Source organism: Lepidochelys kempii, chromosome 3 (assembly GCF_965140265.1).
Source record: "Lepidochelys kempii isolate rLepKem1 chromosome 3, rLepKem1.hap2, whole genome shotgun sequence".
Lineage (NCBI taxonomy): Eukaryota > Metazoa > Chordata > Testudines > Cheloniidae > Lepidochelys > Lepidochelys kempii.
In genome coordinates this window covers 191,477,471-191,504,703 of record NC_133258.1, presented here as the reverse complement: position 1 = coordinate 191,504,703, position 27,233 = coordinate 191,477,471, and the positions used below count along the sequence as shown (strand labels likewise).

The window sequence follows — 27,233 nt, the reverse complement described above, 5'->3', positions numbered from 1 at the left end:
TAAGTCAAAAGGAGACATGATGATAGAACCCTCTCAGTCGCCAAAGGGAAAGAGTAGTATCCTCCCAACAACTCCATGCAACCAGGAAGAGGGAGGGGTTATTTTGGCACCTTACCCCAGAGAAAAGAGGAGTGAGGGGTGGATAGAGAAATGTTTTGATTGCAAGTCTTGAAACCTTGGATGAAATCCTGGCTACGCTGAAGTCAATGGCAAAATTTCCATCATCTTCACTGAAGATTTTACCCTTTGAGTTTAAATCTTAATCCCCCACCCCCGTTTATTTCTGATAATATAAAAGAGAGTCAGAGCACAGCTTAATATCTAACTCTCGGATATGTCTGCAGTGCTGAAGGTTAGGAAAACTACCTTCTGGCTAGTTAATGAGCAAATGTGATCTGGAAGTCACGGAGCACATAAATATAGCACCCTACAATGTCATTTTAATAGGGTATGTTACCAGACTGTACTTTAAACCAAATCCCATTTCACAGCAGTGCCTCATACCTTTTATCATAACACAGTAGACGATGCAACTTCATTATTTTTAAATGAGTTAGCAAATAGCACTACAATGTGCTGATATCACAGTGGGATTTCTGCCGTTAGGATGTATTTGTTCTCTGGAGAAGGACCCTTGTAATAAAGGTGATGACAATAGATAGCTTATTGAAATCAGCCTAAGGGTACCCATATAGACTTGAGGTCAGTCATTTTAGATATAGGTGATTAGATATATCGTTTGAAAAATTTATGTTGTAAGAACAAAAGCTAAGGGGTAAGCTAAAGCTACTTGTTGTATCTGTCCAACAAGTGATTCTTAAAAAGCAAAGCATCAGAGAAAAATAATGCATTTTTCTTCCATTTTTAAATACCCCATTTGACTTGAAACCCCCAGCTGATGTTAAGGTAGCTGTAGGTTTGGGGAAAAGGGGAAACAGGGACCCAGTATCCTAAAGTAACTGCTTGCCAGAAGGCAATGCTTCCCCTCTATGGTGAGATTATATTTGTTAATACCACAAAACTATTCCCAATGATGGCATTGAGATGAGGCCTTTGAGTCTTAGCAGTATTAGCATAAAGAACACCTCCCTCCTTAATTTGCAGGACTGCACCTTTAATTGGATAAGAATAGTGATGTTATACTTTAGCCAATTTGCTAACTCTGGAGATGGAAGAGTAAGACAGGCTAAGTGGCGTTTTTGTTCTAGGAATAGAAGATAGCATAAGCTATTACCAGCAGGACAGTGGGGTGGGAGGAGGTATTGTTTCATGGTCTCTGTGTATATATAATGTCTTCTGCAGTTTCCACAGTATGCATCCGATGAAGTGAGCTGTAGCTCACGAAAGCTCATGCTCAAATAAATTGGTTAGTCTCTAAGGTGCCACAAGTACTCCTTTTCTTTTTACTAATCTCCTTGTTAACTTTCCTGCATTTAAATACATCCTTCACTGGGATAGTTAACAATGGACTCTTGAATCACGTTAGCAAAATCTTGTGAAATGTTAATACAGTGTAGAAGAATAAATCACAAATAAAATACACAAGGTGATAAGTGCAAGCAGCAGAGTCTAAGGCTATAGAGTGCTGGTTGGGACAGGTTCCTAAAACTAAATTCATTCATATAAAATATTAAATGCCCTGAATTATCATCCTCTAGAAACAAGTAAACAATTTTTAGAATTCAAAAAAAGTTTAACTCCCTTGTCACATTCTCCCCAATTCTCTTACGTTTTTCCTCACTTCTCTATTCTAGCCAGGACTGGAAACACCACGGGAAAGGCTTTAATAACCCAAATGAAGGACTGGAAATCTCCTCAGAAATCCTGTTCTTTTGAGATTTCCACCCCAATGTGGTAGATTTCAGAGGTTCAGACAGTTTGCCAAGGGAAACTTTTGGCTGATTATTTGAACATTTCAAGTTCTCCCCTTATTAGTGAAAATACTAAAGTGGATCAAAACTTGCATAATAAAACCTGGAAACACGGGGGGGGGAGGAGTTTATCCAGTCTGGGGCTTAATTACAAATCTGGAACTTGGGCCAGTATTACTTAATGGTCATATTGTGCCAAGTTTTGAGTAAACCCGAGCTGTTTCAGGTGCCAGGAAGGGATTTATGGTTTCAGGCAATTTCAACTGTTTTCAGTAATCACATGAAACTCTTATTTCAATGGTATTAGCCTGAAGGAGAAAAAACTCAGTGTTTTCAACTTAGTGTTGTGTCTAATGCTGAGGACCTCCTTCTGAAGTCCGGACACTCACATGTCACACATGAATATACTCAGACTAATCCCACTGACACCAATGGTAAGTGTTACTCAACATGAGGAAACATTGCAGAATCAGGCCATGAACAGAGTAGGAGTAAGTAAATGCTGAACATAACCGAGACACCAGAGGGAGCTTGGAGAAAGACACATGGAGGAGAAGAGAAAAGAACAAGGAGACAGTGGACCTGTTACATTTTTACAAGTTTGTTTCATCCAGATTCCTGCTGGTTTTCCCAGAAGATACAACTGAGATTTGTGGTTCTTTTGAATCCAAAACTCGAATTGGGAGTTTAGGGTGAAGTAGTGTGGATTTGGCACAGGTATAACAGAAGTCTAAAAGACACTGTTCATTCCAACTTCAGTGTACTGAATTGCAATACAGGGGCACGTACAAAACATGGAATGTTGTCGACAGCTGTTACACTATTTTAACACAATATCTAGCTGAAGAAACCAAGAAGTTGCCTATTTGTAATCTTCTGTATACACTACCAGTTAAAATAGGCATGACTTGCCCATTAGGTAACTACGTTTTCCATTTTAACTGTTGCTTTGTAGAGCTCAGACTTTTAGAAAACTCCCATTACTGTTGTCTAGCCAGCTAGACTATTGGGTAACACTGCAGGCTAATTATTGAAATATCTCCTTAAATAAAACTCTAGATGTCTCTTTATTAGTATTAAAAATATGCGTACTGCAGTCATGTCTGGGGCCCCAGTCAGGGAGTAGGAATCCATTGTGCTAAGTGCTGTAGAAACACAGAACAAAAGAATGGCCCTTCCTCCCAACAGCTTACAATCCAAGTATAAGGCCAGGTCTACACTATAAACCAGGGGTGGCCAAACTTACTAGCCCTCCAAGCCACATAGGACAATCTTCAGAAGTTTGAGAGCCGGAGCACACCTGCTGGGAGCTGGGGCTTCAGCCTCACTCCTCCTGAAGCCCCGAGCTCCGGCAGGTGTGCCTTGCAGGGCTGAAGCCCCGGAGACCCTCCTCCCTACTGGAGAGAAGTCCCTACCCAACTACCTGAGCTCTTCCCTCCCTCCTCAGGTCTGGTAGGCAGAGACTGCGGGGTGGAGGGGGCTTGCAAGCCGGACTTTCATGGTAAAAGAGCCACATGTGGCTTGCGAGCCACAGTTTGGCCACCCCGCTGTAAACGTACACTGGTATAACTGTGTCTGTCAGGGGTGTGAAAAATCCCCACCCCTGAGCAACACAGTTATATCAACCTCGCTCCCAGTGTAGATCGCTATATTGATGGGAGAAGGGCAGACTAACTATGCCACTGCTGCGTTTTAAGTGTAGATCTGCCCTAAGAGACAACTGGTTGATACAGACAGATGGGGGATGTACAAGGAAACAATGTGACAATACTCATTTCAGCATACCAACTGACTCACGTCAAGTATTTTTTTAGAATCCATGGCAAAACACAGTTTTAAGAAGGGACTTGAAGGATAACATGTTTACAGGTAATTTCTCCCATGTGTGAGGGGCAGCACTGGGGGGGCGGGAAACGTGAAAGTGTGTCTTAGTACAGATTTTTTTTCTAACAGTTATAATATGACAAGGAAAAAGAAAACCCAACGACAAATTCTGTTTCTTGACAAAAAAAAGAGTGTTCCCAAATGCATCATGTTTTTGTTATATTTTTCATTCTCTCTTTCTTCCCTTTGAGAGAGAGGAAATGTTTTGGAATCTCCTGTATAATTTAATAGCAATTTTTGTCCCTGCCATAGAGTTAGGTAGGATGGTTTTTTTTTTTTTTTTTTTAAAAAAAGATAATGAACGATATTCTCTAACTCTGTAGCTTTTGGGGTCCTTTCTATAGGCCCTTATGACACTTCCATAGGACTATATTGGTTTCATTCCTGTTAAATTCTACACTGCTTTCCCATAAGAGAAAGTATATTTCTTTCTCTTCTAGTGTTGTAGTTAAGGTTAATGCTTTTATATTGAATCCTATAAACATTTAAATAAGAATAAATACTAACCATGTCTTTAAATAAGAACTGCTAACTACATTCAACAGGGGTGTATTGTTACTCATGAGACAACGTGACTGGAACATGTTGCTGGGCCTGAATGCTTTTTAGCAGATTGGTCTGTGCAAGTCACACATCAAACATCTTCCTGTCACTCCTCAGGCCAAGGTCTGACTCCTCCTGTCCCACATGCGAAGTGTAATCTAGAATCCTGCATCCATCTGCAATAGCAACATGTCTTTATATATCAGTACCTGTTTGGGTGCTGGCTAGCTGAATGGCCTGGATTGCCAGGTTGTAGGTTAGCCCTAATCCCCATCTCCATATTTATCCCTGTATTGAAACCTTTTCACTAGAGCTTCAGATTTGGATCATGCCTCCCTTAACAAGAGCTTTTGTCTCTTGAGTGATCAGTTTCTAGATTGGATTAGAATCCAGAATATAGACAACATTTTTATCAAGAATTACACAGCCTAATGTAAGGCATATGTGAGTATGGTTTCCCATTATAGCCTAGAGTTATGTACTTAGTGCTATATTCAAGGAAATCCATTACTGCATCCTTTAGAAAGGACTCACCTATAGCCCTTACTTTGAGTGGTCTCTTGAATTATTTATACATTAATTCCATTAACAGGATTTATCCTTCCTCCAGGCACATTCCTGCAAGTATCTCTTATATGCAATGCTCTTTGACCTGAAAGGGTGTCCTGCCTATGGAGTTCGAAGGCATAGGCCATATCTTATTGAATCACAACAGGTGGCTCAGACTTCCCTGCCCACTGAAAGCTCTTATTGGAAATGTTAATGTAATGATTACTATTTAATAATTGATATTTTCTTTAACTAAACTAATAAATAATGAACTTAATGGTCAAGCCATTTTCCATATCTAAAAAAGGCATTAATATAGAGGAAAACAAAAGCTCCATTTAGGTCATACGTAAACAAAACACAAACAGATCTTTCAGGAGTTATCTTCAATCAGGTAGGTCATTTGTAATACAAAAATGTATGAATGGAACTGAACTTTAGTCCAAAGCTTGAATCAAGCCTCCGAGGTTCAGAAGAGTTCAGATACTGTTTGCTCCCAATATTTGTTCATCTCCATAGGCCAGTGCTCTGCTCAGCTGTTGTAAATTGGCATAGCTACATTAAACCACACTGATTATGTGTATTCTTCACATAATCACCCTTACTTCAGTGGGACCCCTTGTGGGCTCTGGTGGTGTTTAATGTGAGTTAGGATATTTGAGTCTGACCTTACATTTTTGCAGGAAGTTTGCACAGTTCTAGTATTGATCACATTTCAAAAGTAATCCCTCAGTGGTTTTTGAAACACCTTAGACTATTAATGGAGAAAGGATTTTAAACATCTCATTTAATTTTCACCACTAAAAGTATAAAATTTTTTCCCAGTCAGATTATGCTATGAATATAGGCCAGTCAGTTTCATTTTTGCATTCTCATGCATTAGTTGAGTGCTGTTTTTTTTGTTTCAGGCATTGAAGAGAAATGGCTCCACTCCACTGTTTTCACTTAAAAAAAAGTGCACAAAATTAATGAAAATATTTTTCATTATAAACTGAATAGAATCAAAATTGAGTTGGGCCTGTGCCTTTAAACCAATAATTTAAATCCAAAAGGTGAAACATGTAAATCAAGGACCTATCTGCATTACAGAAGTTACTACGCTGGGGGACTGTCTTGCAACATGGTAACATTCTCTCTTTTAGCAGTAGCTGCCTCTTTTTTTTTTTTTCTTCTCTACAAAGACAAGAGTTCAACTGCCCAAACACGGATGTCAGCTTTACCAGTGGTAATTAAATCAGTTGAGTAACATCAGATTTACAACAGAGCATGGAATTTGGCCTCAGAGATGCAGCCCAGTTCTGTAAGGTTACAATAAAGTTTTAATCTTAATTCACACAAACAAGACAAAACCCACGATTACAACCTGTAGCTTGGACACTGTAAAAACTGTAGTAGTACATTGCTCCTAAATTTAAAAGAGAATTAGCAAGACTTCCTTTGAGAAAAAAAAAAAAGAGCTAATACACAAGATTGCCATATCTCAAACTCATTTTTTGATGCCCACTAAACTACTGAGTTGAGTAGGTGGTAGTAGGAATAGCTAAATTTGAGAATGTATTGCTCTCGACCTTCACCTTCCAACAAAAGAAGTGCAATTTCCATAGCACTAGATAGGGGAAAATGAGAAATAATTTTCTTGCATTTTTAATATTCTCACAGCTTCTTTCATCGGAGAACACAATTACAATGACATGATCAGCTTATAAATTATTATTTCTCCCCTGGCAATTTCTATCATCACAGCATTTTCTTAGGTAAAAACCATATTATGGGGGCAATATAATATTCATCAGCAGTGGAAGAATAGATAACATATTGTGTAGTCTGGTTAAGCAGGCCAAAGCTAAATAAAATTATTTTAAGCCATGAACTATCCTTTAGCACACAGTAATATAAAAAGCCTACATGATAAAAATGCAATAGGCAGAGACCAGCTATTGTGATTGAATTTAAGAGATTGAAAAAGTAAACAGCTGAAGCTGGAAGACTGAAGCAGCATGAAAAAAAAAAAAGAAAGCAGCCTATTGGATGCACTCATAAAATGGGGACATATCATAAAACTTCCAGATTGCAACTATGGCCTATATTTTGGGCTAGAATCAGCCCTAGTTCAGATGACTTCACCTGGTTTAACTCCTCTGCTACGCAAAGCGCTATGCCCATCTGGCCCACCTCCAGCCAGTGCAGCCCCAAACGTAAGCAAGAACTGGCCAAAAAGGGAGCATCTCCTCTTGCAAGACATCTAGTCAACCATGACCTTTATATACCCATCTATCCATCCATGATATCTGCAGGGTGCCACTCAATGCTGTGTCTAGGTGTGGTGGCTTGTGCTGACCACTCCTCCTTCCATATGAGCTCCTAATAGTCAGCTGATCCATCTTGAATCTATTGGGGATGGAATTAAAGATCAGTCCCTTTTCTTTTTCTGTGCTCCATATTTGTGTCAGTTTGGGATGAAATCCTGCCCTAACTCACCAAAGAGAGGGATGTGCTCATGCCTACATGTCTATGTGTGGGAGAGTCTGAGCACAGTAGCAGTAGAGCTGAGGACCCCTTTCGCTGGTGCAGGTTAAGAAAGCTCAGTAGGCAACATGCTCAGCTATGCACCTTACTGTGCATCCAAAGTGAAGGAGCATGTGTCCTCTCTCATTAAGCCCCAGCTTCTGCTGCTGACCACAGATGTGGACAGGAAGGCTAGAGGCCTGCACCGCAAGCCAGATGGCAATGCCACTTGGAGCATTGGGAGAGAAAGTGTATTAGCCTGGCCCCTTTTTTAGTGCTCAAGCAAGTGCCAAGGAGTATAACCTGCCTTGCTCCTAGCAGGGGTGTTTGGGGAGACAAAGCTCCCTGTGCATTTTTTCCCTCCGGCCCAAAGCACTTGTGCACGACAGGACAGAATTTTGCCCTTTCTCTACTGTTTTTTTTTTTATTTTACTGTTTTTTTACTGTGTTTTTTTATTTAGGCACATAGGAATTGCCATACTGGATCAGACCTATGGTCCAACTAGTCCAGTGTCCCATTGCAGACAGTTCGCCAGCACAAGATGCTTCAGAGGAAAGTGAAAGAACCCCACAGTAGGCAGCTGTGTGATAATCTGTCCACGTACCCCCCAAACACCACAGAGTTCATCCTGGTTTCTCATGGTTAAAGATGACTTAGACCCTGAAATCTTGCTTACCCTCCAATCATGCTGAACCTGTTTTGCAAAATGGTGTTTCCTAGATAGGTGAGAACAGAGCATGATGTAAATTATGCTGTTTATTTGTGTAAAATGCATGCTTGTACTAATTGTCAGAAATTCCTGAGGTTTACATGTATGAAACTTAATCAAATTTTATTCTGCTAACTCAAGAATTAGTATATTTAGTATTTATTACATTATTTACCTTTCTGCTGATAGTAATGACAGTCAGTGAACTTGTCTTACAAAGCCACTGATTTCTACTAAGTGCACCTAACTCCCATGAAGAGCAGCCTACCAGAGTGCAATAAAGAACAGAGAGGTCACAGATTTATTCTATACAACAGCCCAAGTCCATTTACACTAGCATTATTAAAAAGAAAAGGAGGACTTGTGGCACCTTAGAGACTAACCAATTTATTAGAGCATAAGCTTTCGTGAGCTACAGCTCACTTCCTCAGATGCATCTGAGGAAGTGAGCTGTAGCTCACGAAAGCTTATGCTCTAATAAATTGGTTAGTCTCTAAGGTGCCACAAGTCCTCCTTTTCTTTTTGCGAATACAGACTAACACGGCTGTTACTCTGAAACTAGCATTATTGTTATTATTCTTTGATGTTTGCAATACAATAGCAACTAAGAAATCCACTCAGGATCATGGTCTCATTGTGGTAGGCAAAACAAATAATGAAAGGCTGTCCTGCCCCAAAGTGCTTACAATCTGAGACAGATTCTGCCACCCTTTCTTATGTGGAATAATTCCTATAACTTTACTCACACCAAGCAGCACTATACTCCACAAGTAAGGTATCTGTCCCTTGATTACAACAGGATGCAAGAATGAGTATCAAACAATCAGAAGGGGGAAGGCCAAGAGAAACAACAAGTGTGTGTGTTCACATGTTATCACAGCAGTTTTGAGTTGCTTCTTTTCTAACCATCAGATAAGAGTAACAAAAAAAAAAAAAGAAGTCTGAGAGATCTCTGCCATTATCCCAATCTAACCATTATCTGGTGACATTTTATTGCAGAGATCACAGCAGGAGGAGGTCTGGAGGAAGGATTTTAAGGAGGATATAGCAGCTTGTGCTGGGGAATTCTCATGAATGTCTTTTCTCCTTGAATTTATTTCCAAGTTGCAGTGGTAACAGGATGAATATTACTTGTGCTTGTCAATTTATTTAATTGCATATTCCTAATGAAAAAAAAAGTTACACTCCATATCGCTCCCAATTATTTATTTTCATGTATTGCATCAGAGACAAGGATATCAAACTTGCTGTGCGCAGGGGTTTTATTATCTTAAGTTTCCTTCCAGCACATTGCAAGGATCATTTTCAGCTTAATAGCGCATTTAAATTCTTGACATGTCCCTGATTCACTGCCAGCATTTCAGGTCTCATAATTTATTTATGAGTTACTACGCTAGTGTCTGAGAATCATGCTCTGGACTGCAAAAAAGAATCCCACATGTTTATTCATCTTTGAGTATATAAAAAGACATGAGTTTGCTTTTTGATCAGTATTGTACCATTCTGAAAATGGTCATAAATTAGATTTGTATTTAGAGTCAATATAGTTTTCAGATTGTATGTTACAGAAAGAAAAAAGAAAGGAAGATCGTCAGGCCTGATATTGAAATGTATTTAAGCATTTAGAATCCAGTAAGGCACCTAGAGAGATTTTCAAAACATCTAAGCAAGTTAGGCCCTTAACACCCATTGAAATCATGTAAAGATGCCTAAATACCTTTGAAAATCTGGCCCTCAGAGAGAAAAAAAAAAAAGCCCAAGCCAAAACAAACCAAAACTCCCTACATTAATGCAACATTACAGCTCAGAATTGGATGGCCCAAAAGTCAGGCTATGCAAAGCTATGGCTCTCAGCGCAAATATGGGGCCCAGTCCTCAGAAGCCGTCAAGGAGAGCAGAGCACAGTTGAGAGGTGTGTGCATAAGTGGCTTTAAACTTCCTTTGTGCTCTACTGATCAGACTGCTGGCAGTGTGCTATACTGCTGCTCCAGAGCAAGAAGGATCTCAGCCGTCAGGCTGCTTTAATTGATGCCAGCCTCCAAATCGCCCCTAGGGCCAATATGGCAACTGGAGACCACTGAAGCACAGAGAAGTCCTGACTATATCCCCCTTTCCACAGTCATGGTCTCTATGCTGCAAAAAAAATGACATCAGATGATCCAGCCTACACTGGGATGATCTTCCCAGAGCAGTGCTTGAAAACAGTTGAGGATCAGGGTTATAATTTGCTCCTTTGAGCGCGAATATGATTACACATGATGGTCTGTATTACACCCACGGAAACAGGAACTTCAAATGTCCTAACTTGGGTGCATTTATACGCTCAGCCTTATTGTTGCTGTACTGTACCTTTTTACAATGAATTTCCCTAATACTTTGCTCACACATTGATCCAATAGCACTTATCTGGAGCTGTGCACCTCAGAGCACTGAGTGGACAATCACACATCAGACATGCAGGGTGGACAGTTTGCTAATGCCTATCATTCGGATTTCAAACTGAATTTCTCTGGGCCTGATCCAAAGACCACTAATGCCACAAGAATGGTCCCAATTACTTCAATCTAAAGTACTTATCTGGCTCCTGTCACTGCAGTATCCATGTGCCTCACAGACTATAATGTATTTATCCTCAGAGTACCCCTGTGAGGTAGGAAGTATAATTATCCTCACTTACAGATTGGGACCTGAGACACAGAGGGTATGTCTACACTGCAAAGTAAGCCAGTGTTGGAACTCAGGCTCAAGCCTAACCTCCCTTCCGTCTACACATAAATCATGCTAACCCAGGGTCCCAGGATTCCATGGAGTGGAGGATCCAAGCCCGAGTCAAGACAGGACTCGGGGTTCAAGCTCTATTGCTGTGCAGTGCAGACACAGCCCCACTGGACTCGTGCTCTGGAAGTCCACAAAAAGCATCCCACTATCCCACAGGCCGACTTTCTTTCTCCTCTAGACAGTCAAGTTTGGTGGAAATCAAGTTTTCCCATACTGCACCATGAACAAAGGGCTAGAGAGGCCACATTTTGGGAGGGCGTTAGGACGTTTGGGATATGGGCAGTTGCACTGAGGCCCACATAATGCAGAGTAGATGTTGCTGCCCCAGGTTGGGACCCAGAGTTCAACAATTCCTAACCGGAGGTTACAAAGGAGTGTAGATGCTCGAGTCCTAGGTTAAAAACTACCTCGAGTTCTAGTAACCCTGGGCTTACTTTGCAGTGTAGACATACCCTCAGGGGCTAAGGGACTTACCCAGCATCACAAAGAGAACCTGTGGCAGTGCAGGGAATTGATGTTAAAGCTCCCAGTTCCCAGGCTAGCACCCTAGCCCCTGAATCATTCTGCTGTGGGCTTTGAATAATGCCCTATGCACTTAGGGAGCTGGGATTTTTAAAAAGCAGCTTCATAGAGCATATGAACTTGAAATTTGCTGATAGGATGCCCAGCAGCAGCAACCATGTTGGGTTCCTTCTAATATCACGTGAATGCCTTAGGACTCCGTTCTCCAAGACGATCAAGCAAAGCTGTATAAGCAGCACAAAGTGAAGCAGATTGGAAAATACAGCTGTATGCCTCCCCTTTCTGTAAAGGCCCAGTGCCACAGTGTTTACTTACCCTTTGGGCTGAAATGCCGCATGCTTCTTTGAGCTCAGCGGTGATCGCTTTTGGTGCTGTGGAATTTACTGACATTTTATTTGCCTTGTTGGAGAATAGCTTTAATTCACCCCCAGAATAATTATTGTCTCTGCATTTGTCTAGTCTTGAGGACTGTCATACTTCACAGCGAAGCAGCCGGGCGCAAGTGCAGTTCTCTGACAGATATGACTCCGACACAGTGAGGACGCTACCAGAGTAACCTGGGAGCACAAGCACTGGAATAGGAAAAGGTAACTGAAGCCCAGCTTTGCACACTTAACTCAGCAAAATGTGTTTTAAATGTCATGTCAGTGCACAGCAAATAGCTGGTTACTATAGAATGTCCCACCCCAAGCCCTAGCCATCCAAGTGTTTTCTTGCCAGGAAAGCATTTGCAATACACAGGAATACTGTCTTGCCATGGAGGGGTTTACCTTTTGCACTGTAATAGGACAGAAAGAAACTGAGGGTGTTAATGCACTTAATGAAGTAGCTTTCACCAAAGAAATATAGAGTTCTGCTTTTCACCTTCCCCAGCACCCTTCCCAAACATCAATCCGCACCAACTGTATTTAAAAAGGTGAAAATGGAATGTATGTACCACAGCAGAGAGACAGTGCCAAGGGTCAAACAATAAACTTTTGCATTCACAAAAGCATTCTCCTTGCCTGCCCGTTCAGTATCACAGACTCCCCAGCACAAGAGCTTAGAGCAGTGGAGGGCCACCTGCGGCCTGCAGGCCACACGTGGCCTGGCAGGGTAATCTGCTGGTCGGCTGTGAGACAGTTTGTTTACATTGACCATCTGCAGGCATGGCCACCCGCAGCTCCCAGTGCCTTCGGTTCGCCATTCCTAGCCAATGGGAACTGCAGGAAGCCGCAGGGACGTGCTGTTGAGCCTGATCCACAGCCTGCCCTGGGACTGGTATCATTACAAGACTCACTTTATGATCCTGGCTGGGAGCCTGCTGCTGGCTGCAGTCAGTCCCCATGCTGGATTCGGGGGCCAGCAGCATTCAATCCCAGCTCACCAGGTCATTATGAAGCACAGTAGGCTCTGTGCTGGGCACAGTGCCCAGGACCTGGTCAAAGTCATCCTAAAATGGGCATGTTGCTGGCGAGTTGCCTTTGGTGCAATTTTTATCCTGGGTCTCCTGTATTTGCTTTTCAGCATCATAATTTGTTCCCCACACTGATCACCAGTCTGGAAAATCTGCAGAGCTGCCAGCTTTTTAGCTATCTGCTGGTATGCGTGGTCACTCCTTGTGATTTTGCTGAAGTCCACTGTTTTACTGGCCTCGCTCCACAGATTCACCAAAAACTGGCCATGCTCTTGTGAGCAGGAAGCAGATCTCTTTGCAAAAAGCTTCTTCTGATCCATCTCCATTGAGAACCCTGCAGACTCTCAGATAGTGTGTTTGCAAACCAGTGTTCAGCAGACAATGGGTTAACTCTGATCTGAGCTGCTGCCATTTGCAGGGGCGCTGGAACAATCTGTATAGTGGGGGTGCTGAGAGCCATTTAGCTAAACTGTAAACCCTGTATGTGATGGAAACTACTTCTTGCCGGGGGTGCAACAGCACCCCCAGCACTCCTAGTTCCAGCACCCATGTCCATTTGCAAAGGGAGGCGTGGCATCCATTTGCAACAGACTGCACCACAGATTGTTGGCATAGAGAGAACGAAGAAAGTTGCCCCCAGGAACTCTGGGATGCATCCAGAAGACTTCTGGGACCTGAGTGAAGCCAAGGCTGTGTGCATGCAGGAAAGCAATAGGGTTCTGACCCTAGGTCCCAGCTTAACATGGGCTCAGACCCTCCAGCCCTGCAGGGTCCTTGGAACCTAGGTCCGAGCCCTAGGTTAACGCAATTGATGTGTCGATGCAAGAGGGGATAGGCTTGATCCCTGGCTTACATCGCTGCGTAGACGTACCCACAGAGATACTGGTGAGAAGCAAATGGGAGGAACAAGCTGGCAAAGAGGAGGGGGCGAGGACGATGTGAAATGAAAGAAGAACAGATAAGTAGTTAGAGAGGCAGAGTTAAGTAAGACTTGGCAGGTTAAGCAGAACAAGAAGCTTGAATTTGATGAAATGGAGAAGAGATGGCCAGTGGAGGGAGTCAGGTCTTGATTCAGCAAAACATAAGCATTTTAGTTTTATTCAGACTGTGGTTGTGCATAGACACCCCAGTCCAGTACTATTGTACTAGGTGCAGTGCAGACGTAACAACTGTAACAAAAAGATGGTCCCTCTCCCAAAGAGCTCACAATCTCAGTATAAGACCAGAGACAGCAGGTGGCTATAGACCGGGGAGAGCACAAGGGAACCACCAAATTCTATGGCTTAGTAGGAGAAGAGCTGGCACAGCACACTATGGTCATGGCTGCCTATGCCCTGAATGCAGCTGGACTTATGACCTAGCAAAGTGCATAAATGCATTGCTGAACTGGGCCTTCAAAAAGAGAAGCAACATGATCGGCATGGCAAGCAAGGAAGATGGTGTTAGCAGCTGCAGTTTGTATGCACTGGATGTTGAGAAAAACAGAGACCAGATTCCCCCATACGCTATGATCAGCACACCTTGGATCTGAACATTTTGATAGTACGGTAGCTGTTGAACTCGACACTAGAAGCATTTGTAGCTAAATATTCCAGGAAGACTGGGGAGCTTAGTTTACTTACAAATTCAATAGGCTGATAAGGTAGATGTGTCCTGTTATTATTTTCAATGTACCACTTAATAGAAACATAAATATTCATTCCGGACCATAAGCTCTTCAGGACAGCGGCTGGGTCTTCCTTTGTAGCATGCAGCAACAAGTCTATTTTGAGTGCAACAACAATATAATTCAATAGCGTTAGGCAACAGGATTGTTTTTATCTAGCGTCTCAGTTTATTCCTGCCGCCGTGTAAATTCTATGAACATCAGCTGGACTTGTCCTGGTTGCTTTTGCACTGATTTTGAAATTTGCAATGACATGGGAAGGCACGCAATTTGAAAGTGGCAGTGCACCATGTCCCTCCACAGCAATTATGTTTTTAAAAGGGAGCTGCAGTCCTGCTTCAGAGGGAAACAAATAAAAGAATCTGATATGCCCAAAGCTCAGATGCTTGGGCTGTGTTGAGATAATGAACCAGAGGGGAAGAAAATCTGTTCTTGAATGCTCAACAGCCATAAAGCAGGTGTGATGCCAGTATAATTCTACAAAACAAACCAGGGCATATTGTGATAGGATAGCAAATTAATTAAAAGCTCTTTAAATACCACAAAACTGCACAGAGACTACATGTTAGAATCTGTTTCTTTTGAAAACATAAAATACCTCTATTGAGACTAGCTCACATTCCCTTGCCAAGATTATTAGTGCCTTTTCTGTCACTTTTAGATTCGTTCTGCATGTGAATGTTATAATAGGAGACAAGTACAGGTCTGGAACTTTTCTAAGGGCCTGATTCTGCTCCCACTGACTTCAGTGGGAGTACAATCAGACATGAAGACAATTAATATTTTCCCAGTGGACTCTGATATACTGAACTGGATCCCTGAAGCTATGTGATAAGATGGCAATGTTGGTATGGTGGGTCCTGCACTTTTCTTGGCAGGGGGCTAAAATGCCACCCCTTGCCCCTGCTCTTGGGGCACCAAGGGCCCCACTAGTGGCCCGGGAAGGTGGTAGAGGAGGGAAGCAGGGGAGAGGTCTGGGCTTGCTCCTCACTCTGAGCCTTAACCCCTATGGGTTAGTTACCTTCTTCCCCCTTGGATGGAGTTATCCTCAGTCCTTAGATGCTGGGGGAGGGAGTCTCCCTTACTTCAGTCATCTGGTCTTTCAAGTCTCACAACACACTTCCAAGCTCCAATCCTCTCTCCTTCCTCGCACATCCTGTCTGCCTGAAGGTTTCATTAGATTCCTTCCAGGGCCTTCATTGACTACAGGTGCTCCAATTAACCTGTAGTAACCCTCCCTAGTCTACAGGGAGCCACACCTTAATTAGCCTAGGGTTTACATATCTCCCCTCCACCACTCTCCCACTGCTCCCTGACCTCCTATATCACAGGTATTAGCGTGTTATTTAAATAATAGTCTGCATACCACAAATAAAAGTTACCATCCCAAAACAAGGGGATGGTAGAAGATCAGGAAAGCCTTTGGTGAAAGTTTGAGTAGCTTGCTAAGGTGAAAGAATGTAGCAGGCTGGTGCAGTTCTTACTGTTAATGAAGGATTGTTATGCCCATGACAGTGTCAACCATTTGTGAATTAGTATTCATTTTATCACTGTGCATTTCATCTCTTTATTCACTTTCTAAAATATTCATACATAGAAAAGAATCTGCCTTTCATTCTTTTTTCTTAAATGCCATCCTAGTGAGCCAGATTTTAGATACTGCAAATACATGTAAGCAGTCACAGTTTTTAAAACACATTAACAGCATAGGACCAGATCTTCAGCTGGTGTAAGCTGGATTCAATGGAGCTTATAGTCACCAAGGATCAGGCCCACAGAGTTTTATAATGTTTGTACTATAGACTGATTGGAGTCAAAGAAAATCTCTAACAAGTTTGCTTGAGTTATTTGAGCATGTTGCTGAATTTACAGACAAGAGTGAGACAGTGCCTATAATTCTTCTGCTAAGGGCAAATCACCGTAAACTGTGGATTCAAGAAAGCTTTACTACCTACAACAGTTCATTTTAATTACCATGTCACAAAACATGGTACACTGAATGTACTGTTCTGAGGAAGGTAGTGGAGGAGAGGGGAGATTGGCACAACCAAGAGAAGGAAATCATTCAGGTGGAAAATGAGTAATTGCAGAGCTCCCACACAATCTCCCAAGATTTACTGGGGAAGTTCAAAGAGATTTACCATAAATACACTGTGTACAATCAGCTCAAGGGAGAGGAGTCACTACATACAGCATTGAGGGCAAGATTGTTCAAACTAGCTGGGCTGTGCTAAGGAGATGGAGACAGGTAAACACATTTCACTCCTTCTGTTCTTCTACCCTAAACACATTTTGAACCTTCTACCACTTCCTGACGTCCCTCTTTTCCTCTAGATCTGGATCTTTTTCTCCCCATTCCATCCATCCTTCCCTCTTCCTCTCCATTTCCTCTTCCTTGTAATCTTTCCCTCCTATTCTTCCACTTTTGCCCCTTATCTACCACAGCACTTCCTCCCAGAAAACAAACCTACCCAAAACTCTCTCGGGATCAAATTCCTTCCATGCTCTGCCCACCTTCTTTCTGCCACCAGTTCACCTCCTTTGTGCCGTACACCTTGTGTTTGTTCCTTCTCTGACCTCTCTCCAGATAACAAGCTTCACCCCCTGGTGGCTCCCAGCCCAGTAGAACTGGGTGTACGAAACCTCATCATGTGATTGAGGGGTCAGGAAGGGTTTCCAGGAGCAGGGGGTTACATGAGGGGGACTCACTACTCTGTCCAATGGTTCCAAACCACCTCTCCTCCTCAGCATTAGAGGGTCACTGGGAGTCTTTCCAGTTACTTCAATGGGCTTTGGATCAGCTCTTAATAATAAAGAAAGAGAAATGAAAAGGTACAGACAAGACAGGCAGAGCTGGTTCAAGCTCCAAATTCCTATTCTATGATAAATTTTGGAATTTGTTTTCATTCTGATTCAGAACAAAAATATTTTTGAAATTTCTCCTGGAATTGAATTTACAAAAAAAAAATCAATTTTGGAATTTCAAAATGTTGTTTTGAATTTTATTATTTGAATGTTTATATTCTTTTTATTATTTTATGATACATCAGCAGCAGTAGTACATACAATTTATTATTATTATTTTTTAAACTATTAAGGGCAGTTGCTGCTACACTTTGATCTAGAAACAGATAAGATGTTTCATTCAGTACTAAGTAGCAACCATCTCTAATTTTTTAAAATAAATAAAATAGCATATTTCAGCTGTTATATTATGCCTTATTAAGACATCTCAGCAGTACGTTATGTACTACTACTGACATGTTATGAAATAATGTAAAATAACACACACAATAAACATAAAAATAAATAAAATTAAAAATGAAATTTCAAAACTTTCCAAAACAAAATTTCTGACAACATTCTTTCAAATTCCATCCCCCCAGGAACTTTAGTCAAAATCTACCATTTTTCAGAACATTTCAATTTAAATGAAAATAGCATTTTTTGGTCAGGAAAAGAAATGGAGAACAGTTTACAGACCAGAACTGAAAATAGATGGTGAGCTGATTCTAGTTTAATAATAAGTAATAATAATAATAATAATAATAATTAATGAGAAGTACATACTGTTCTGTTAGTATAAACAGTAGCTCTGATTTCCCCTCAGCATTTGATCCCTCTGAAGAAGAATCTTAAAGTCAATTCACTTTTGCTCCCTACCCACCTCTCTGTAGATTGTCTTACCTCCTTGCTCTGTCTCTCCAGTCAGTTCTTTCCGTAACCAGTACTGATGCATGCTCATAGCTAATGCTCACTTTCCTGCTTATATCTGGCCCAATGGTGGGAAGAAAGAGACAACATCCGAGAGGCAGATCACGAGATAGAAGGGGGATTAAAGAGGGATTCTAGCATGGAGGAGGTGAGCTTATGTACAGGGGATCAGAGAGCTTCTAATAGATGAAAACCCCAATGGCCACAATGCAATTACTGTGCATCACCTTTGCAATGAGGGTTATCTATATATGACTGAAAGACAGCACAACTTCAAAATGTGATAATGAAACTGGTGACACACAGAAAGAGCCAGAGTTGTGCCAGCTTTACAAATCACATGTCTTGTGTTGGAGGACATTTAGAGACAATGATCTGATAGGTCTTTACATTTTGACTGTGATCCCATATGATAGAACAGAACAAATACATGCAAGTTGATTTAGAGAGAGAGAGATTTTAGTGTAGTCAAACTGTGTCCTGAGACCAGTGAACAAATATAAGCAAACATTGGTACTGCAGGAGGAACAACCTGCAGTGCAGACCATGGCAAAGATTTGTGAGCAATAAATCAATAATTGGGACAGCCTGACATAATCAGATTGTGTTCTGCAATGTTCAGAAGCGATTTGAAGAGTTTTGACCTACCCATATGCAGTACTTTCAATGCCCAGTGCGTGTAAGCATTACAGTCATCTTCCCCAGCTTCTTTAACAAAAACATTACCTTGTTCACACCATCTGCCATGGCTTGCAAAGTTAGCTCTCTAGGTCCATCCACAGTCTTTCCGTTATCAGTTGGCCCCCAGCTGGCACTATATATATCTATGACTTGGGGCATGTGACTGATAGAGGAAGCCTCAATAATATCTGTCATAAAAGGCTGGTCCAGCATTCGGATACCTGTCAATGTAATCAACAGAAACATGAATTATGAATTGCCAAAGACAGGGTCTCGGCTCAGGGTCTGATTTATACCTGCTGTTTCAGGCATTATAGCTCACTGGTTATTTCAGTCCCACGATAATTTTGTATTAAAAGTGCAGATTCCAGTCTGTACAACAGAGCGTTATCGTCAAAACATACAGTTCTAGCAACGAAGTGGGGGCACAGAAAGGAGCAAGTGGTTTATTACTGGTTCTACCATTGAACTTTGCAATTCTACAGCTCCTTTCATCCAAGTGTTTCCAAACACATGAAGAAACAAACTTCACACGCTCTGTAAGGAAAGAGTCATTACACATGTTTTACAGATGGGGAAGCTGAGACAGAAATTATGTGATCTGACCAAGATCACACAGAAAGTCAGTGGAAAAATTAAGGACTAGAGGACAAATCTCTGACACAGTACTCTACCCTAACCACTAAATCACATTCACTCACATGTTATATACTTCATTCATCTCCCAACAGGTTTTCCCTTCTCTTTCTCCACAATATGGGATGGTGTTTATGATCAGAAAGAAGAGGGAAACCCACTAATGTCTTATATGGAAATAATGACACCTGCACATTTGTATGCATGTGCAGTAGGGAAACATGGCTATTGTTCTGAAAAAGTTTTTTGGATAACTTCCAGTATCGGCTGATTTAATTTTGTCTCTGAATTCCAGCTCCAATCAAGCCAAAGAGTATGATGATTGGGGCAACACAAGCCTTTTCTGGGACAACACTAAATCATGATTCATTACAAACCCAAACACAGGCCAGGCTGAGGGTTAGAGACCTTTCATTGAGTCTTGCCTGAGACTAGAGTAACCTGGAATGGCTTAAAGTAAACTCATTCCATGTATGGCTTTGGGAGGGAACTCAGTAGTTTTCAATGTTTTAAACTAGGAATGGACTGGAACAACAACAAACAACAACATACAGCTGGGTGGGAAACAAATTTCCTATCCCTCAAAATATTCTGAACAGGGCAGAAAAGTTGAAATCTTAAAAACCTGGAGAAAAAATGGTTGAGGTCAATCAAAACTTTTTATTTCCATAATTTTGAAATGTTTCATTTTGATTTTGACCAGTTTTTATTTTTTTTAAATATAATGAGCTTCATTTTTTAAACAAATAGTTGTTTTGAATTGGAAAACTGGAATCTTTCATGTTTTAAATGCTGACATGACCATTTTGACAATTTGAAAACTTATTTCCTCAAAAATGTTTCAAGTTGAACAATTTTGTTTTCAACAAATCGTCATTTTCTGAAACTCAGGGTGTGAGATCCCGCATAAACTCAAAGAAACAAAGGCTGGCATGAATGTCTATGACTTGAAACTGCTGAATTTCACAGACGATGACAAGAGCGTACCCAAACAGAGCTAAAATGTGAGCCAAATCATCAGATTTGACTTCAATACAGAAAAGTGGGATCAAAGGTGAAAAAGTTAGGGGCCAGAGCCCCAGCTGGCTGTGACATCCTACGCCACTTTACACCTGTTGAGGATGGGACCCAGAGACATGTCATAAACATAGCAGCTTCCTCCAGAGGTTTGATGGATTTACTGATTTCCACTGGCCCCTTGGTGGTGCTACAGACCTCAGTAATAATCCAGAGCTTTTCTCAGTTTAGAAACATGGGATGTTGTTTGCCTTAAAATAAATGTACCTCAAAATGGAATTTGGTTAGGAAATTGACAAGTATGGTAACTTGTTACAGCTTCTGTAGGACATCAGTACAGCCCAAGGGCTTTGCTGTGTAGCTTCTAAATAACTGGCTTAAGGTTACAGAGTTGCATTAATAGTAGAGATAGCCCTGAACCAAACCCCCAGAACCGAATGCATGCAAATGTGGGTGTTCAATATCAGAATATAAATACTGTGTTTTGTGCCCTTCTCTGATCAATGTGTGTAATTACTGAACAATGGTGACATGCATTAGGTCCCTTCTCAATGCAATGCTACATATAAATTTGAACTTCATGTCTCACTGACTGCCTCAACTAAAACAAAAACACCACTCCTTCCCTTCATATTTTGAAGAGAAGGTCTAGCATTGCAGTGGAGAGAGGCTAGAACAACCTGCAGTCATGAAGACCTGTACACTTTAATAAGTAACTGGCCGAAAGGAAGCAGGAAGTAACAGATATCTCATAAGAAACCCTGTTCTTACAAGATTTTCAACTCAATTCATGCACATCCAAGAAGTCTGGCTGCTATTGTGTATTTTCCCATGCATATGCACACATCTGCATCCATACCATAGCCACCCCCACCCCTTTCTGGGGTGCATATCTAGACCAGACTCATCATCCAAACCCTTTAAAGTTCATTCATTGCAAGTAAAGTGTCAGAAGTTGAAATAGCACTTTGTACATGCTCGTTGATTTTTGGTTTTTGAGGGTAGGTTTCCTGAACAAATACCATTTCAATTAGTTTTGTTGATCATGATTTGTAGTGATAATTTGCTTAGCATAGGAACACAGGAACTGCCAGACTGGGTTCAGGTCAGTGGTCCATCTAGGGCCACAGTGGGATAACACCCTCTATAGTGTGAGATTTCTAAAGCACATTAATGTGTTGTGCATTAATTGGTCTGTGTAGACTCTGCGGCTGTACACTAAAGATTCCCTAGAGCTCTTTAATGTGGTCCTGTTTCAAACAGCACTACATGAAAGTGAACCAGCAGGGTATACACAGACCAATGAATACATAATATGTTAGAGCACTTTAGAAATCACACCCCCAGAGAGTGCATTACCCCACCATGTAGACAAGCACCAAGTCCTGTATGTTGTCACCAAGAGTGACTGATGACCATTGCTTCACAAATCCTTGCAAAAAAAAATCCTACATTAGACAACTATGGGATGGCTTGCCCACAGAAAGTTCCTTTTTAAGTCTCACTAGTCAGAAGTGATTAAAACACTTCCTGAAACATGAGTGTTTATATCCTTTCCATAACTCCTGGCTTTTTATTTGTTGGAAGGTTTTTTTTTGTTCATTTGTTTGCTTTTATTTTTTACTGTTATAAGCCTAGTCATGGCTTATTTAGTAAAGCGCAAAGTAGAAAGTCTGTGATCTAGGTATAACTTTGGTCTAGGATGGTCTAGGTTTACTTAATCCTGCCTCAGTGCTGGGGGGATGAACTACATGTCCTCTTGAAGTTCCTTCCAGCCCTAAAATTCGATGATTTCTATGATTTTCCTTGGGTTTTCAGTCAGGATAGAGTTTTGTACCATTTTGAGTGACAGATAAAAAACGATACTCCTTGTGAGAGTGCGACTTGGGGCCAATTATAAAATGATATAACTGTCTTAGCTTAATTGCCTAGTAGAAATTGCTTTGCCATTGCATCACGGAGATTTTGCATCTGGGCACGTGCCCAATTTGGGAAGCTTATTATTTTATGGATCTGGATGTGGTGATCATTCAGATATAACAGCAAAAAGGGAGGCCAGCCAAACGGTCAGAACAGAAATCACTGTGCATGTACTCCAGGAGCCAAACTGTCAACCGGGGTCAACAACCATCAACATTAGCTACACTGATTTATACCAGCGGAGTATCTGGCCCCATGCAAACCTAGAATAAGTTCAGGGTAATGGAGTGGATTTTGCTTTTACTGAGATGCACAACTGATAGGAAAAAAATCTGAGGCAGCTCATTGGGGATTGGTCCTGCTTTGAGCAGGGGGTTGGACTAGATGATCTCCTGAGGTCCCTTCCAACCCTGATATTCTATGATTCTATGATCTCTGCATCATATTAAGTACAACTACCAGTATATTTCTTCGGTTGCACATTTAGATTTGATTCAGATAAGACCTACAACAGTACACAAAAGCAGAAATAAGTTAGCTCATATTGAAATCAGTATGAAAACAGGACTTGAAATGAGAATGAGCAGAAGGAATGCCATTCCCCTTGTAAAATAATTACTGGTATATATATTAACAATATAGGAGAGTGGAAAAAGAGAAGGGGAGATGCCCCTTGTTAAATGTTTAGCACTTAAAACTTCTGTGACAGAAGTACAAAGTCTGGACCAAATCCTGCAGTCCTTACCTGGGCAAAGCTCCCGTGATCTACAGTGGGAGCCTTACCCAAAGGAAAATCTGAGCGAGGAGAACAGGATTGGGGTTTTTCACTGTATTGGTATCATACCTGCCACCTTCGAGTTGTATGCCACGCCAACTCCACAGATGTTATTGTTTGCTGCAGCTGACACTTCCCCTGCACACCTGGTTCCATGACTGCAAAGATGAATAGAGAGAGACCATGTAAACCACTGCACCTGATCAACATTATTACCCAGTTTGCACATATAGTATCACACACCATTAGGAGCATGCTGGATCAGGCCATTGGTTAATCAAGATTGGTAGCTTGCTTCTTGTCCCAGTTAACACCAGATGCTCCAGAAGAAAGCAAAACTCCATTGCGGCACTTAGCAAACTGCACAGTGCTGTATGTGAAGAAACCAGTTTACCCTCTAAAGCCTGACGGATGTTTATTCTAATATAAACCTGCATAATTATGCTCAATTTAGTTGTAAAGTTGTTCAGCCCTTTTTAGAATCCAGTTTTTCAAGCAGGCTCTATCTTGGTGGACAGTAAAAATAGCACTGGAAAGAGTAGTCTAATGATAATACTAATACTTAGCACGTCAACAGCGTATAATAATAGTACTTAGCACATTTATTATTTATTTTGCATGTTATGGTAACACCTAAAGGCCCTCCACGGATCAGGGCCCCATTGTGCTAAGCGCTGTACAAACACAAAGCAAACTGACTGCCCCTGCCCTGAAGAGCTCACAATCTAAAGAGGCAGCAGATGGATGCAACACACAGACGGGGGAGCACAGGAAAATAATGTGACAATGCGGGTCAGCATGTGAAGCAGCAGTCACGACACACCAGCTGCAAAAGCACTGCCAACTTAAGCAGGGTGCTGTATGTGTCTCATCCTCCTTTAGCGGGTAGTCCACAGAGAAGATACCAGCCACTACTGCCGCTAGCTAATAAAGTGATTTCTTTACACTCATGTAGGACAGGTCTGTGCTTTGGCACAGAAGGTCCCAGGTTCAAAATCATCCCATTGTGCTTCATTCATATTTTTCATCTTCAAAGTGTTTTCAAATCATTAACAAATTAATGCTGAAAATACGTACCGAGTGTGACAAAGTTCCTGTGCTACCTTGGTGGGTCTTAGGCTTATTGGCGGATTTGCTCACCTTGGAGCTTCACGGCAGCCCTCAGCTTGGCCGTTTTTCTGAACCCACAGTCCAGGTCGACTCCTCCTGTGTCTGACCAGATTTGGGGGGAACCCAGGCCCACCCTCTACTCCGGGTTCCAGCCCAGGGCCCTGTGGAATGCAGCTGTCTAGAGTGCCTCCTGGAACAGCTGTGCGACAGCTACAACTCCCTGGGCTACTTCCCCATGGCCTCCTCCCAACACCTTCTTTAGCCTCACCACAGGACCTTCCTCCTGGTGTCTGATAATGTGTGTACACCTCAGTCCTTCAACAGTCCGCGTTCTCACTCTCAGCTCCTAGTGCCTCTTGCTCCCAGCTCCTCACACGCATACCACAAACTGAAGTGAGCTCCTTTTTAAAACCCAGGTGCCCTGATTAGCCTGCCTTAATTGACTTTAGCAGCCTCTTGATTGGCTGCAGGTGTTCTAATCAGCCTTTCTTAATTGTCTCCAGAACGTTCCTGATTGTTCTGGAACCTTACCTGTTACCTTACCCAGGCAAAAGGGACCTACTTAGCCTGGGGCTAATATATCTGCTTTCTATTACTCTCCTATAGCCGTCTGGACCGACCCTGTCACGCAAGTTAGGCTTGTAGGCCTAATGGGGGGAGGGAGGGACGGCGTCTGGTTTTTCTCTCCAATAAAATAAATATATATTTTGAGTGATTTTTTTTAAGTTTACCATGTTTTAGCAGATGGGATATTTTCTACATCTAAATTATATTACCCTCTATGCATGTATATTGTGGTTATCTCTATAGTATCCTTGTGGCTCACAACATTAGTGTTACCATATTATAAAGGCCACATACACTCATATGCTCTATACCCTGAGGCAGCTGGATTATTTTGTTTTATTTCTTTTTTAAAATTCAGCCTCTATCTTCTTTCCCTCTCCCTCAAAGTGCAGGTTGAAAAGGCTGGTACAACAGAGGTGTGAGAAATCTTGGGATCATGTATTCTTCTTCCTGTAATATTTCCTAGCTTATTTGTTTAGAGATACATCTATTGTAGGAAAATGACTGGTTTCCAAATATCCCACCACCATGAAAATCTTACGCCTGTTTCAGGACCCTTTTCTGAAGGCTCTTTGGGCAGGGAAAAGATTGAAATACGTTTCTTGTACATCTGCTGGATAAACTTCTGTCACTAACTCAGAAGGTTTTCCTTGACTATCCTTGTTAAAATAACTGAAAAGGCTACAGCGTGGCTGGGCATTCGTTATCTAGTCACTTGTAGGATATAGGGTGTGACACTGCTCCCAGACTGTACCCTGGGGAGTGACAACCCATCACACGGGGAAGCTGCGATGTTCAAAAACTTTCTAAAAATGCCAGGTCATACCCAACCCCAGATTTCTCCCCTGGCTGAAGGAAGCTCTACAGACTCCCACCCCCACCCCCGCGCTTCCTGCACCCATCACTGCTCAGCTGCAGGGGGAGGGATCACTGTACAGGGAGCTGCTCTCCCATCCGTCCAACCCCCATGCATCCATACCCAGACCCTCCTGATGACCCCACTCCCACTGCACCTGGATCACCCCAACGAGCCACCCACACCCAGATCCCAACCCTACCGAGCCCCAACCAGCTGCACCTGGATCTCAACTCCACTGATCCGCACTCCCCCAGCATCTGGACCCTCCTCACTGAGCCCTCCCACTCAGACCCCCATGCTGAGCCCCAACCACCTTCACCTGGACCCCCCTGCAGAGTCCCATTGCACCCAGAACCCCCCAACAAGCCCCTCTGCATCCAGATTCCCCCTGCGCCCAGATCCCACACTGAGCCATCTGCACCCAGATTGCCCCACACTATAGCCCTCTCAACCCACACCTGGATTCCCCCCACACTAAGCCCCTCCAGCCCCTCCATACTTGGATCCTGCCCTGCTGAGCCTGCCTGCCCACACCTGGTGCACCTGGCACGGAGGGCCAGAGCTCTGTGGTGTTTCTGGGGCAGGCCCAGTCCTTGCGCAGTGTCAGGTTTGGGTGCAGCCTCACCGCTGAGTCTGTGTCTTGGGATGGGGGAGCTGCACAGTGATCTCTCACCTCTGAGCAGTCAGTGACCTGTGCTCTCCAATGCCATGCTGGAGCCTCCACATTTATTTGACAAATAAAAATTGCAAAATTTTGCAGAATTTTAAAATATTGTGTACAAAAAATTAATTTTGGGGGCAGAATTTTTAATTTTTTGGAGCAGAATGCCCTCAGGAGTAGTCAATGCAACAGAAAAAGCTGCTGTATCTGTTTATACAAATACCCAATCATCCATTATGTTGTTCTCATTATATTGACTGAAAACTATGAGAGGGAAAAGTGCAGGTATGGCCTTTAATAAATAGAGGTGAAGGGTAATTGTAACTGTCAAGGTTCCTTCCCCACTCTGAACTCTAGGGTACAGATGTGGGGACCTGCATGAAAGACCCCCTAAGCATATTCTTACCAGCTTAGGTTAAAAACTTCCCCAAGGTACAAACTTGCCTACGCTGCCACCACCAAGCGTCTTACACAAAGACTAGGGAAAGAGCCCACTTGGAGACGTCTTCCCACAAAATATCCCCCACAAGCCCTACACCCCCTTTCCTGGGGAAGGCTTGATAAAAATCCTCACCGATTTGTACAGGTGAACACAGACCCAAACCCTCGGATTTTAAGAACAATGGAAAAACAATCAGGTTCTTAAAAGAAGAATTTTAATTAAAGAAAAGGTAAAAGAATCACCTCTGTAAAATCAGGAAGGTAAATACCTTACAGGGTAATCAGAGTCAAAACATAGAGAATCCCTCTAGGCAAAACCTTAAGTTACAAAAAGAAACAAATACAGGAATATACATTCCATCCAGCACAGCTATTTTACCAGCCATTAAACAAAAGAAATCTAACACGTTTCTAACTAGATTACTTAC

General features: G+C 42.1%; 1 protein-coding gene across 4 annotated transcripts in view; it reads right to left on the bottom strand.

The window, feature by feature from the left end:
- PCSK2 (proprotein convertase subtilisin/kexin type 2) overlaps positions 1 to 27,233 on the bottom strand; it is a 202,780-nt gene that overhangs the window by 22,423 nt on the left and 153,124 nt on the right. For all 4 annotated transcript variants that reach the window (XM_073339427.1, XM_073339426.1, XM_073339428.1 and 1 more), the window contains exons 7-8: positions 23,237 to 23,325; positions 18,865 to 19,040 (exon numbers count right to left, since the gene is read on the bottom strand). In XM_073339427.1, coding sequence (XP_073195528.1) covers positions 18,865 to 19,040; positions 23,237 to 23,325 — 265 coding nt within the window. The remainder of the gene's footprint in view (positions 1 to 18,864; positions 19,041 to 23,236; positions 23,326 to 27,233) is intronic.